This window comes from Aethalodelphis obliquidens, unplaced genomic scaffold (assembly GCF_003676395.1).
Source record: "Aethalodelphis obliquidens isolate GAN/ISIS:26980383/991018 unplaced genomic scaffold, ASM367639v1 scaffold4, whole genome shotgun sequence".
Classification (NCBI taxonomy): domain Eukaryota; kingdom Metazoa; phylum Chordata; class Mammalia; order Artiodactyla; family Delphinidae; genus Aethalodelphis; species Aethalodelphis obliquidens.
The window spans coordinates 57055457-57069280 of NW_020837948.1; the positions used below are offsets into that span (position 1 = coordinate 57055457).

The window sequence follows — 13824 nt, forward strand, 5'->3', positions numbered from 1 at the left end:
GTGGCTCATGGGCTCTAGAGCACAGGCTCAGTAGTTGTGGCACGTGGGCTCAGTTGTTCCGTGGCACGTGGGATCTTCCCAGACCAGGGCTCGAACCCGTGTCCCCTGCACTGGCAGGCAGATTCTTAACCACTGCGTCACCAGGGAAGCCCAGCCCTGTTTTAAAAGAGGAAGAAAAAAAAAAAAGAGGGAGAGAGAGAAACAATTTCAGGAGCCATAGGTAGGAAATAACTAAATGACTAAAACGTCACAATATATCCAAGATATTAAGTAGTTTGTATCCTTTAAAAATGGAGGTCAATTCATAGATGCAGACATGGAAAGAATTCTAAAATGTGGTTAAAAGAAAAACAATTATCACAGAGCAATGTGTATAATATGGCCCTATTTACGTAAAAAATAAGATGTGAGAATCACTTACATTTCTTCTTAGAAGAGTGATGCCTTTGCTTCCCTTCTCTCACTCCCTCCCTCGAAAACAAAAATGAAAGCAAAAGCCACATAATTCAGAAATAAGTTGTAAAAAATAAGTCATGTGTTATTTATAAATCAATCATACAATAAAACAATTATTTTAAAAGGTCACAAATACACCAGTTGTATAGTCAGCTTGGAGTCAAGTACCTCTTTAAATACATTGCAAATCACTTCTATTTCAGAAGTTCTTTTCCAAACGGATGTGGTTCAAACCCAGTGACGGCTTTATAATTTCATATTTGATAACAAGTCAACAAAACTGGCAATAAATAGTCCAACAATAATTTTTTTTAATTAATTTATTTATTTTATATTTATTTTTGGCTGTGTTGGGTCTTCGTTTCTGTGCGAGGGCTTTCTCCATTTGCGGCGAGCGGGGGCCACTCTTCATTGCGGTGCGCGGGCCTCTCTCTCACTATCGTGGCCTCTCTTGTTGCGGAGCACAGGCTCCAGATGCACAGGCTCAGTAGTTGTGGCGCACGGGCTTAGTTGCTCCGTGGCATGTGGGATCTTCCCGGACCAGGGCTCGAACCCGTGTCCCCTGCATTAGCAGGCGGATTCTCAACCACTGCGCCACCAGGGAAGCCCCAACAATAATTTTTTAAAATACTAAGTGGTAAACACTATTCCTAGTTGTGAAACAATCTATTATTCAGACAACCTGAAGATTTCATTGAAGTCAGTAAAGAGTTACACAAAATTTATTTTTCTACATTTAAAATCCTTGATGTATTTTCCTTGAAGTGATAATGATATACACAAAAGCTCAAAGGATTGATAAATAATTGAAAGTCCCAATAAGTCAACAAACAGAATTCATTATAAGCTGAACATAAAAGAGACACACAACATCCTGTTTGCTTCTCTTTTCAGAAACTGCCACGGCCCCTTGTCAAGTCGAAGCAGTACCCAGACCAATAGTTCCCAAAGTTTGGAGTGCACGAAGATCTTGTTAAAATGAAGGTTCCTGGGCCCTGTCCCCAGACTCTGAGCTCTGATTCCTGAGTATAATGAATCTGCATTTTTCAACAAGATCCACAAGGATTTTTTTTTTTTTTTTCGGTACGCAGGCCTCTCACTGTTGTGGCCTCTCCCATTGCGGCGCACAGGCTCCGGACGCGCAGGCTCAGCGGCCATGGCTCACGGACCCAGCCGCTCCGCGGCATGTGGGATCTTCCCGGACTGGGGCACGAACCCATGTCCCCTGCATCGGCAGGTGGACTCTCAACCACTGTGCCACCAGGGAAGCCTGATCCACAAGGATTTTGATGAGGTGGTACAAGAACCCCACTGACCATTCAAAACTGTCCAGTCCTAACTTATTGCCATTGGTTGGAAACCTAATTCTGGGCAGCTCCCTCACCTCTTTAGTTTCCTTATCCTTAAAGCCAGTCAATTGGACCAATCATCTCTGAGGGCCCTGAAGCCCTAACATGGTTGTGACTGACCCCAGATGTAAAATGTAGTTTTAGCTAAGAACTTGGTCTTCACGCCAATACTAGTCTTTGCAAGTCACTGGGTTTCTGTCTTTTCTCCACCTTCTGAAAAGTCTGCTTCCAATCAGTTCCGTTTCCAGGAGCACCTGAGTAGAGGAATTCTGAAACTGACATCTATGTTAATTTGGGGGACTTTCCTTATGCAAACAGGGAAACTCCCAGCAATCCTGGGAGCTGTTGCATATACATGGTATGTGGCGAAACCCATGTGGTTGGGAAACAACAGAAGCATCCCCATAATGTTAATCAGGTTCCAAATCCCCCTGCCTAACTTCCATCCGAGGAGCTGGAAAACTCAATAGGAGGTTTTAACACTGGTTGAACTTGAAGAGTAAGAGCTGGATTTCCTAGAGAATTTGACTGATGTGTGGGATATTTGCATCTGCTTTACAGTACGGACGCTCCGACAAAGCAGAGCATTCTTTGCGTGATCCCTGATGTCTTGTGAAATGAAGTAATAGACAAAGGGGTCAATGCAGCTGTTGAGGGTGGAGAGGCAGAGGGCTATGAGGTACAGGGCATAGACGTGGCTCTGGCCCCAGTTTTTAATCAGGAAGTAATGCACCACGAGCAGAAGGTTACTAGGAGTGAAGCAGATCAGGTACATGGCCAGGACAGTGACGATGAGCTTGATGGCTCTCTGCCTCTTCTTTTCTGAGTTTTTATCCAAGGCAGAAGATTGGAGGGTCCGGATCATCAGCACATAGGCAAAGGCCGTAAGGAAGGCTGGGAACAGAAAGACTCCGATGGCCAGAGAGAGGAAATAATTGAACATGTCCCCCACCAACACCGCCTCTGGCAAAACATCATGACAGGTCGTGATGTTAAGGGCTGGAATGTAGAGGGTCTGCTTCACAGCGTATAAGGGGATAGTAACCAGCAGAATCAGCAGCCATATTCCCAGGGAGACACTGATGGCAATGCTCGCCTTCCTCATGGGGTACAGCATGGGGTTCACGATGACCCAGTATCTCTGCACACTGAGACAGGTCAGGAAGAGGATGGAGCAGTACATGTTGCCGTAGAAAAAGCCAATGAGTACCTTGCAGAGAGATTCCCCATAAATCCAGTTGTTGCCATGGATGTGATAGGCAATCTTCAAAGGGAACCAGATAACAGAGAGGAGGTCCGCCAAGGCCAGGTTGGCCATGTAAATCACAGCAGGGTGCTTCTTCTTCGTTCGGAAAAGAAAGACCCACAGGGCCATGCCATTACTTGGCAAACCAACCGCAAATACGATCGTGTAGACAATTGGAAGAAAGACAGTAGTCAGTTTTCCAGTGAGGACAGAGGCAGAAGACTCATCCACAGAGAAGACTGGTTCCACTGTTGCTCCTCTCCCCGTGATCTGAGGTGAGTTATCAACGTAACCAATGAGACTTCTTCCTTTAGAGGGTCTACTGGTTCCTGCGCAAGAAAGGCAAGGCAGACAAGGGTCATTACAGAAATCAACGTTTCCACAGAAATGCTGGTTTGTCCAAATAAAATCACTTCAAGGAAAGACAGGAGGGCCGGTGGGAAGGTCACGGACAAGATGGTGCTGCTAAGCGTTACAGCCACCTGAAAATTTGGGCAGAAGAGGAAAGGAGGAGAGCAGCTGAGGAGAAAAAGAAGCAGAATGAACTGAAAGGGATTGAGAGACAACTGGCACGGACAGCATGTTACGGCAGCCCTGCCTTTCTCCAGAGCAGCGTAGCTGAAGAAAGCTTCCTGTGCCGTGTGAAAGAAGAGAAAGGAAAAAGACAGGAGGAGGAGTACACAAAATACTTATGGGTGCTTTCTTTGGGTGATGGAATTACTGGGATTTCTATGGTCTGGATTGGTTTGCTTGCTTTTTTTTTTTTTTTACAGCAAGTATTTTTTATGGGAGGGTTGTGAAGTATGTGTAGAAGATAACATTGATTTCTATGAATCTCAAAAAAGGTGACAGTATTTCAATTTATTTTTACAAACTGTCCACACCCATTAGTTCCTACCTGTTCTCATCATGGCCGTCTATCTCACTTGGGGCCATAAGACAGGATCCAGCCTTGCCTGTCACTCCCTAGCCCAAAGTCCAACACGGCGAGATTCTCAGGAGCACAGAGATAGTCCCTCTCCAGCCACAAGGACAGCCTCAGCCGTGGGCAGGGATCCCCCACTTCTGTGTGGGCTTCCTGGAGACCTTCCCATGGAAGCCAGAAGACAGGCAAGCCTTCTGGCCTCAAGGTCACTGGACGGATAGGTGCATGATTTCTGTTCAGACAAATTTGTATTCTGACTTTTAAGCAAGTAACATGGCAAGCTTTAACAATTTCCACTCTCATCCCCATATTATGAATTAAACTTTACAAATCACAAACCAATGGCATAGCCAGCCTATGCCAATGAAGTGCTCATGGACCTGCGGATGAACGTGAGGGACAGTGTGAGGACATGGAAGGATCTGACTTTAATTCTGGGGGAGAGCAGTCCTTCACCATGGCACCACAGTATGCCAGGGAGGATGTGCAATCTACCCACAAGTTTATCTGATAATTTGTATGTTTAGTCATCATTTTTTCCTCTCCTACCTTTGTACCCATGTTCAGCAGGATTATTCACTTCTCTTAAGGCTTCCCTACTAAGAAGTGACAGTGATTACGGTGGGTGGAGGATGAGAGGGTGTAGAGATCAATACTTCACTTCTCATTTAGCAGAGTGGGTGGCCCCCCAAAAAAGATGTCCACGTCCTAACCCCTAGAATCTGTGATCCTTACCTTATTTAGAAAAAAGCTCTTTGTAGATGCAATTAGGATCTTGAGATGGGAAGATCACCCTGGATTATCCAGGTGGGCCCTAAGTCCAATGACAATTGTCTTTATAAGAGAAAGGCAGAAGGAGATTTGAGAGAGAAGGAAGACAGAAAGGAGAAAGCAATGTGAAAATGGAGGCGGAGACTGGAGTAAAGCCAAGGAACAAGCTAAGGAATGCCAAGGAATACTAACAGCCCCCAGTAGCTGGAGGAGGCATGGAACGGAGTCTCCCCTAGAGCCTCGAGAGGCGCCCACACCTTGATTTCCGACTCTTGACGTCCAGAACTGTGAGAAAAAAAGTTCTTACGAACTGAAACCAACAGCTTGCGGCAATTTGTTACGGCAGACACAGGAAGTTCGTACACTTAGGACAGACTCATCTCTTCTTCCGATTTCTTTTATAATTTTTTCAAAAGAGCATGAATTATTTCTAAATTTAAAAAATAAAATAGGGCTTCCCTGGTGGCGCAGTGGTTGAGAGTCTGCCTGCCAATGCAGGGTCCGGGAAGATCCCACATGCCGCGGAGCGGCTGGGCCCGTGAGCCATGGCCGCTGAGGCTGCGCGTCCGGAGCCTGTGCTCCGCAACGGGAGAGGCCACAACAGTGAGAGGCCCACGTACCGCAAAAAAATAATAATAAAAAAAATAATAAAATAAAATAATATCCCTACATATTACAGTGATCTTCAAAGCTTGACCATAACCCACAGTAAGAAATATATTCTATATGGTAACCCAGTTCTGATACATATAACCATAATGGAAAAAAAGTTTCACAAAATAATAATTAGCCTTATTGCGCAGGGTACACTCTAATACTTTCTATTGTATTCTGTTCCATTCTTGTGAAATCCAGTCACCACCTTCTACATTGATTTCATGACCCACTTACATGTTTTTCACAACCAGTTTAGCAGAGTGACCGATTTTACACACCACAAGAGAATAGTAACGACATATTTATAGACTGGTAATGTCTGGAACTTGCTCCAGGAGTCAAAATGGCAAGAGTCGCTGTGTGAGATTACAGGTTTAATTCCAGGACTGTCCTAATTCCTTTATCCTTAATTCCTAACTTCCTTATCCCCATGGTCCCTGGCAGAGCCCTGGACCTCGCACATGGGGTGGATTGAAAAGCTCAGCTAGCCCTACCGATGAAAAAAAGGAAGGAGAATCAAGAGCGCAGCTCATGTCTTTAGAGCTCTAGCCTGACCCAGTTAGTACCCAAACCACACAGACGCCGGCAGGGGATTCCAGGACACACACGCTTAATATCGTGTGTCCAGCGTTGCTTTCAACACTTCACGTGTATTAGCTTACTTCACGTTCACAACACCTTATGAGGAGGTACTATTATTAGAGCTACATTTTCTAGATGTATAAACTGAAGCTTGAAAAAACTGAGTAAATTTTCCAAGGCTGAACAGTTGTTAGGTTGGAGAGTCAGGATTCAACCCAAGGCAGTCCGTTTCTAGACTCCCTGGTTCTAACCCCTATATCACATAGCCTCGGAGACCGACGTGAGGTCACACGCTGGAGTCTATTGAGACCAACCTAACCTGTGCGGATTCCACACGTCTGTTCTCAAACAGAAAATTTTAAATGTAAAGTTTTACCATTTTAACACCCCCGCTTTGAACTAGCCCCTCCTCTAATAATTTATATATTTATTTGTATTAATATTAACATGTTCTGGAAGACTTTCAGAGGTGTAAGAGAATCCTATGAATTCTCCATTGGTTTGAAAAGCGGTTACCGGCTCTCCGGAGAGGCAGGTGTGCCAAAGCTGGTGACTGGACAGTGGACCCCTGTTCTGAGGACTCTTCCATTCAGAGAGCTGGGACACCCAGCCCAGAAACAGCCCACCAGAGACCAAGTCAATGAGTCAGACTGCGTTTCTACAGAATGGAGCCACCAAGATTTTCTAATTACCACAAAAAGACTCAATTTTTTCCCTTGGTACCAAGACAAACAAACAAAATTACATAACTTGCTTTATAAAAGGGAAGAAAATCTAAGCATTGATTGTCCGGAGTTACCCACATCACAAACATGATAACCAGACGTTATCTGCCTCCGAAGGGAAGAAGTACCTATGAAGTGATCTTGCAACAAACGACCGATCGAACGAACCCTCATCTGAACAAGCCCCTGGATCCAACAGCCAAATTAATAGAAATAAAGGGGACAATAGGACATGTTCAATAACATAAGAATGTCATTAGCAAAATCCAGGCTGTGGAAACTGCTGCAGGATAAGGACCTCATTTCTTCAAAATATAAATTACAAGGCAAAAACCCAGAAAGAGGTGTGGAGGTAGGGCCCATAAATTAAAAGACAATATTAACCTTATGTAATGTGTGGACCCTGTTTGGATCCTGATTCAAACAAACTATTAATATAGTATTTATGACACTTATGAAACAATTAGAAATATGAACACTGAGTATTTGATTATATTACACAATTTTTGTCAGTGGTTATTATGTGGTGATGTTTGAAAAGGAAATGGCCATCTTTTATGAATACATACTGAAATATTTTAAGATGAAATTATATCTGGATTTATTTCAAAATAACGCAAGGAGGGGAACCCTCAGGTGCTGCTGGTGGGAATGTAAAGTGATGCAGTCACTGTGCAAATAAGTTGACAGTTCCTGAAACGGCTCACCATAGAGTTGCCATGTGACCCATCCATTCCTACTCCTAAGTATACATCCAGGACAAATTAAAACACGTATTCAAACAGAAACTTATACAGGAATGTTCATAACAGCATTATTCATAAAAGCCCCAAAGCAGAAATAACAAAATGTCCATCAACTGATGAATGGGTAGACAAAATATGGTATACGCATACAATGGAACATTATTTAGCAATAAAAGGAAATGAAGAACTGATACGTGCTACAATACAGATGAACCTTGAGAAGATTATGCTTTTGAAAGAAGTCAGTCACAAAGGAATGTGTATTGTATGATTCCATTTATAATAAATGTCCTGAATGGGCAAATCCACAGACAAAAAGTAGATTAGTGGTTGCCAGGAGCTGGGGAATGGGGCAAACTGGGGGGTGATGGCTAAGAGCGGGGGTGGGGTGGGGAGTGGGATGTTCTTATGGGGTAATAAAAATATTCTAAAGTTGATTGTGGTAATGGATAGACAACTGTGAATATTCTAAAATGCACTGAATTGTAGACTTGGAATAGGTGAATTGTATGGTCTGCAAATTGTATCTGAAAGCTGTTAAAGAATAACACAGGAAGGAGGGCAGGAAGGAGGCTGGGGCATCATTGTTAAGGCTGAGGGAGAGGTACCTGGGATTCACTGTAATATTCTACTTTCACATGTCTGAAGTTTCCCATAAAAATAAACACACGCCAGGTCAGGAAGGTTCATGTAAAGAGAGATAAAAATCTATTTTAAATAAGAGTACTAAAATAAAGGGGAGGGGGGGAAGAGCAAGAAATACTACAAAAAGTTAGGGAAGGATTCAAAGAGAGAGAGAGAAAGAAAAATTTCCTGAGAATATTCCAACATACGACCTTGAATGATCTCAATCTGAAATACCAGTCATATTAGCTATGTTCATTGTACCAGTGGCAGAGCACACAAGCAGCATGCCGCTTGGTATAACACTGGTCAGTTCTAACACTGGTAAATGTCAAGATGCTGCTCAAAGTTCCCTGAAGCCCTTTCAGCACAGTGCACAGACTTTTACCTCGTACAGCATCCTATCCCAGTCACCCCAACTCACAGAACTTGTCTAGAACTGATGCTATTCCAGCTTCCAACTCTATAACCCATCCGCACACCAGACAAAATCATTTCTATTTTCGAGAGCGAAGATGAAATTAAATGTACATATGAAGTTTAAACACACGTAACGTTTAAACACACAAAAGCATTCTCCATTTGGGACCTGTAATCAACAATACTTGCCCAAGGACACAAGAATACGCACCCACTGGTGCTCAAGGCATCATCCCCCCACCCCAATTACAAACAAACAGGAAATAAGCAACGTTCATCAACCACCATTCCTAACTTACCATATCCTCAGCACAGTCCCCAGCATTAATAGCAGACACTACACTACTTAATAAGCATTGAAATGGAGAGTCACAATATGTCCATTGAAAAAAGGCAACTGGCAGAATAATATGCTTCCATCTATATAACAAAATTATAATTTGTTTGCAAATCTGAAGTCTAGAAAAATACCCACTAAACTATAAACAACGGCCATCTCTATAGAGTAAAATGGATGGGGAGGGGAAACTTACTTTTTTTTACTTCACACCCTTCTATGTTGTTTGGATTACTTTTTCAAAGGAGTATAAATTGGTACAATCTATTTGGAGGGCAATTTGGCAAAAACATCAAAATTTTCAGTGTGCTTGCCCTATGACTCATCCATTTATTGCTAGGAATTAGTCCTGCATGTATACTAGCTAAAGTGCACAAAAACACTATGTACAAGAATATTTACTAGAATATTGTTTACCATGGTAAAACAAAAATGTTAGTTTCAACGACCATCGAAAAACAAAAAAGGCTAGTTCAATAATTTATGGCATTTATACAATGAATAATATTCCCTCTACACAAGTATGGACAGATTTTTTTTTTATACTGACCATGAATAGATCTACTAGGTTAAAAAAAAAATAACTGTAGGACAGAATGTACAGTATGATCCTTCTATTGTTACAAAATACATATATTTCTGCATAGAAAAGTCTGTTGAGAGTGAAGAGGGCAGAGAAGAGGGGATGTTTCGTTTTCTTTTTAACTCTTCTGATTTGTACAATTTTGGGGTAAAAATGCATGGAAATCTTTTAACTTTAAAAACGCTACCTGTTCTTTGTTATATTAAGCATCTTCCTGTTGCGCACCCTCCCAACCAAAGCAAGTACAGAGCAGCTACTTTATTTGTTTAAACTCTCCTCTTGTGTTCTTTCCCCTACTATCCTCCTCACCCCAAATCTTCTTTTGCTCCGACCTTTGGGAGCACAGATCAAAAAAAATAAAAGCTTCAGTTGCTCGGTACCCCTTCTCTAGGTACACTTTAGTCAACTTTCTCGTGTTCTTTCAGGATGAACTGTTTTCCTCTCAACACTTGTCCAGCTAATAAAACCATAAGAAAGACAAACACAGACTTCACTAAAACATTGCCTATCAAGGTTAATTAGTAACTACAAGGCCAGGAAGACGACCAAACAGTCCCATCTTCATGTTCTATGTGTTCTCTCTTATTACAAAACACTGGAAGTCAGCCAGTGTTTACTATTACTATTACAAAACCATGTGCCCATGTGTCTATGAACAGAGGACCAATTAAAAATTATAATACATCCATTGACAACATTTTAGAGTCATTAAAAATGTTTTATATTTACTGATATGCTACTGATGTTTATATAAACACATTCTTGTACAAAAAAATTTCTCTGTGAATATGTATTTTATGCACGGATGTATGAAAGCATGAGAAAGGCTGGAAACCAAAATGTTAGCAGTGCTTTGGATACTGAGGGTGATTTAATTAATGCAACCCTTCTTTTGGACTCATTTTTCCTTTACAGTGATCACATACAGCTTGTATAATTAAAAACCAATTACAAAAAGAACACAAGTTTCAGTCTCCAAAAGAAAAATGGAATGACTGCATTACAGGGGACTTCTCAGGTTCGTGACACGGTGGAAAGAAGTAAGTGCCTGAAAGAAGCCGACTTAAATGCTGAACTGCCATCAACCACCAGGTCACTCTGGGTAAGTCCCTTCACTTCATTCTTCATTTGCTATTTACTGAGGTCCTTTAGGGAATGAGACTGTGCTGGACCGTGGTGATGGAGGTGCCGCTAGGGGTCCCTGGCCTCCTGGAGTACGTGATCTGGTGGGGAGACAGATGAAACATATTTACAGAAATAACTATCGATTACTGTTGTGAGCAGAAAGAAAGCAGAGGCCTGATGGACAGTTTTCCTTGGCCCTTACTCCTCAATTCAGTGGCCCGTATCTGTAAAATGAGAAGGTTACACTCTAGGCTGAGTTCCCTTCCATAAGGCAGTCATTTGGGGAAAAACCTTGGAGAAGAAAAATCAAACCTAGGATGTGTCCTCCTGCAAACTGAGGGGCACACCTTAGGGTCGAACCAAAGAGGGTAAGCAAAGACAGGTGCTAAAGGGCAGAAACACTGGTGATGGCCTGTTTCTTAATCAAAATCAATCTAGCTTCAAGTTGTGAGGAAAGCTCCATCTACCTAAAGTCTCGCTGTTACTTAACTGACCCTTTAGGACAGTTACCCTGCAAAGGAGTAAAAATATGTGGAGGAAAAAAAAAGTGCAATACTTGTGGTTAACAAGTAACTTGATTTTTGTTGTTGCTGTTAAAGTAAGTCCCCCTTGTACTTCAGGAATCCCCCCCAGCCCCTCACTTTGTAAACAAGAACAAGCCAGACACTCGGGCAAGCTTCCTATAGGAACCGTTTGAATCATAAAACAGATGAATCATCAACATCCACATATTTTTTTTTTTAAATGCAGGGGACACGGGTTCGTGCCCCGGTCCGGGAAAATCCCACATGCCGCGGAGTGGCTGGGCCCGTGAGTCATGGCCGCTGAGCCTGCGCGTCTGGAGCCTGTGCTCTGCAATGGGAGAGGCCACAACAGTGAGAGGCCCGCGTACCGGAAAAAAAAAAAAAAAAAATTGTTTGCACATACTAAGCTTTGCTCCTAAATTTTAAGTTTATAAGTTTAAAACATAAGGGTAAACGGACATGCGTGCATCACAGTTTCAGTACTTCCTGTAAATAAATAAATGCCTTTATTCTTGTTTTTTTAAAATTTTTAATACATCTTTATTGGAATATAATTGCTTCACAATACTGTGTTAGTTTCTATTGCACAACAAAGAGAATCGGCCAAATGCTTACACATGTCCCCATATCCCCTCCCTCCCACCCTCGTTATCCCACCCCTCTAGGTCATCGCAAAGCACCTAGCCGATCTCCCTGTGCTATGCGGCTGCTTCCCACCAGACAACTATTTTACATTCGGTAGTGCTGTCAATAAAATGTGTACCAGGGGTGCAGTTTCCAAGTATCCACCAAAATACCCTTTGCTGTAACTCCAAAGGGAAAGGAATCACATTCTTCCGTCTAATTCAAATTCACAGTGACTTGCTCTTTTACAATGTCTTTATGAAGAGGATAAAAGTGAGAACCTGCCTTTTACAACAGGTCTGCACATTTAGCAGGGAAATTAAAACTTCCCTTTTAAGGCTACCCTGGCTGCCCCAAACAGCGGGGCGTCCTTTAGCATCACAGCAGTGCCATACTAGGCTTAACAGCGCCTACGCCCTCGGAGGCCTGCTCCGCCCGGGAGGCTCCACCAGCAGCCGAACAAGTTCGAGCACACCCGGGGCAGCACATCCGTGGAACCCGGCTGCGGCGCACAAGCTGGCACCTGAGCGCCGCCAGGGACGGCTCCCGTGCTGTTCCCTTCCTGGGGCGGGCAGCCTCCGGCCTACAGACCTGAGCCGCAGCCAGCGAAGGCCGGGGAAACCCAGGGCCGTAAGTTCACTTGGTCGAATGTAAAGCAGGGTCGAAGAAGTTCCATTTATTTAATGCGCCCAACTGGCCTAAACCTCGGGGTGACCGCTCGTCACCCCAAGAACCCAGCAGGGTCCGGCCCTGACTTCCACACCCGCGCTGTGCCCTGTGCCAGAGGAGCTGCAGGCCCCGGGGGCGTCTTGAACGCCGTGGGCCGACCCCAAAGAGTGGCCTCCAAAAGTTGAAGGAGGCTGCAAAAACCGAAGCTGAAAGTTCCCAGGCCGCGGGCTCCCATCCACGCCACCCCGCTCTGAGCCATCAACTCGCTAACTCCGCGGGTCCTGCAGGACCAGCCCGGAAGAGTCTCAAGGGTGTGCGAAATGTTCCTTAAGGATTTTCGTGTTTGCGAAGAAACCCACCGGGGCCAGAGAGGCTAAGCCCTCTGGGTACTCCGTAGAAGCGAGCACTCCGCTCCCTCCCTTTCCCCTCCGTAGACTTCACCCTCTCCCGCTAGTCCCAGCTGGTTGCTCCCAGGGCGCAGGGATCCCCCTTCAAAGCCGCCGAGAGGAGGCTGCGGGATGTCGGGAGGAGTTGGCGGCGGCGGCAGAGCACCCTTCGCGCACCTGACCCTCTTCCCCCACCTGCCCATGGTGCCCAGGACCCCCGCTCCTTAGCCGCACGAGCCCTCCTTGGCCAAGTTTCTCACCTAGGACGGTGCGATTGCAGGAGGCAGAGGTCCCCAGCAGGATGACGCCCCCCAGCAGCCACGCCGCGCTCAGGCTTCGCATCCTTCCAGCAGCTCCGACACCCGGCGGGCGGGGAATTCGCCGCCAACGATTCGAAACTGAGTCCCACTCGCAGCTAGGAGAAAAAGCCACCCCCCCACCTGCCCCTAATTGGAGCCTCTGCGCACGCCTTCCCCGCAGCTGGAAAAGTTTCAGTGAAACTCGAGAAGCTCGACGTACCTGCGCGAGGCCACGCCCCGGGGCCGGAACGCAACGCTGGGCTCTGCGGTTCGAAGACCACGCGTCCCGGCCCCGCCCCCGGCCGCGGCGCCGCACGCTGGGGCCCCGCCTCCGCCGCCCCAGGTGCGCCAGCCGCTAAGGAGCTGTATCGGAATGCAAATGGCTGGAACGCTCAGATCGCAAGGCCGAAAACTACCTTTAACCTTTAATTACTCCTAGGGAGTCAGCCAGTGTTGTCCATCCCCATCCCTCCCCTTTCCTAAATGGCAAAAAGCCAAGACCCGAGCTCGCTGCAGTTATCGTCGGTACTTGGTAGACACTTCCCAGTGTCGTGGGCACTGTGGGATGAGGGATGAGTTTCTAATCTGCATTGGCAGGATGGACGTCTGCGGACACCCGCGAACGCGATGGGGAGCAGGAAGGGGTCCCGGCCAACCGGAGTAATCAGGGATCTGGGTTTAGGTTTCCGCTCTGATGTTAACTAGCTGTGACCCCTAGTAATACTCTCACCCCCTTCTAGGCCCCTTTCCCAGTCTGTGAGGTGGTGAGGGAGAAA

The 13824-nt window shown here is 45.0% G+C and overlaps 1 protein-coding gene across 1 annotated transcript; it reads right to left on the reverse strand.

The window, feature by feature from the left end:
* Positions 1 to 1640: 1640 nt before the first annotated feature.
* F2RL1 (F2R like trypsin receptor 1) lies at positions 1641 to 13386 on the reverse strand. The gene is made up of 2 exons (XM_027100791.1): positions 13010 to 13386; positions 1641 to 3380 (listed from the first exon to the last, which is right to left on the reverse strand). Exons 1-2 carry the CDS (start codon positions 13089 to 13091, stop codon positions 2269 to 2271), a joined length of 1194 nt encoding a protein of 397 aa, XP_026956592.1. The 5' UTR covers positions 13092 to 13386; the 3' UTR covers positions 1641 to 2268.
* Positions 13387 to 13824: the final 438 nt, after the last annotated feature.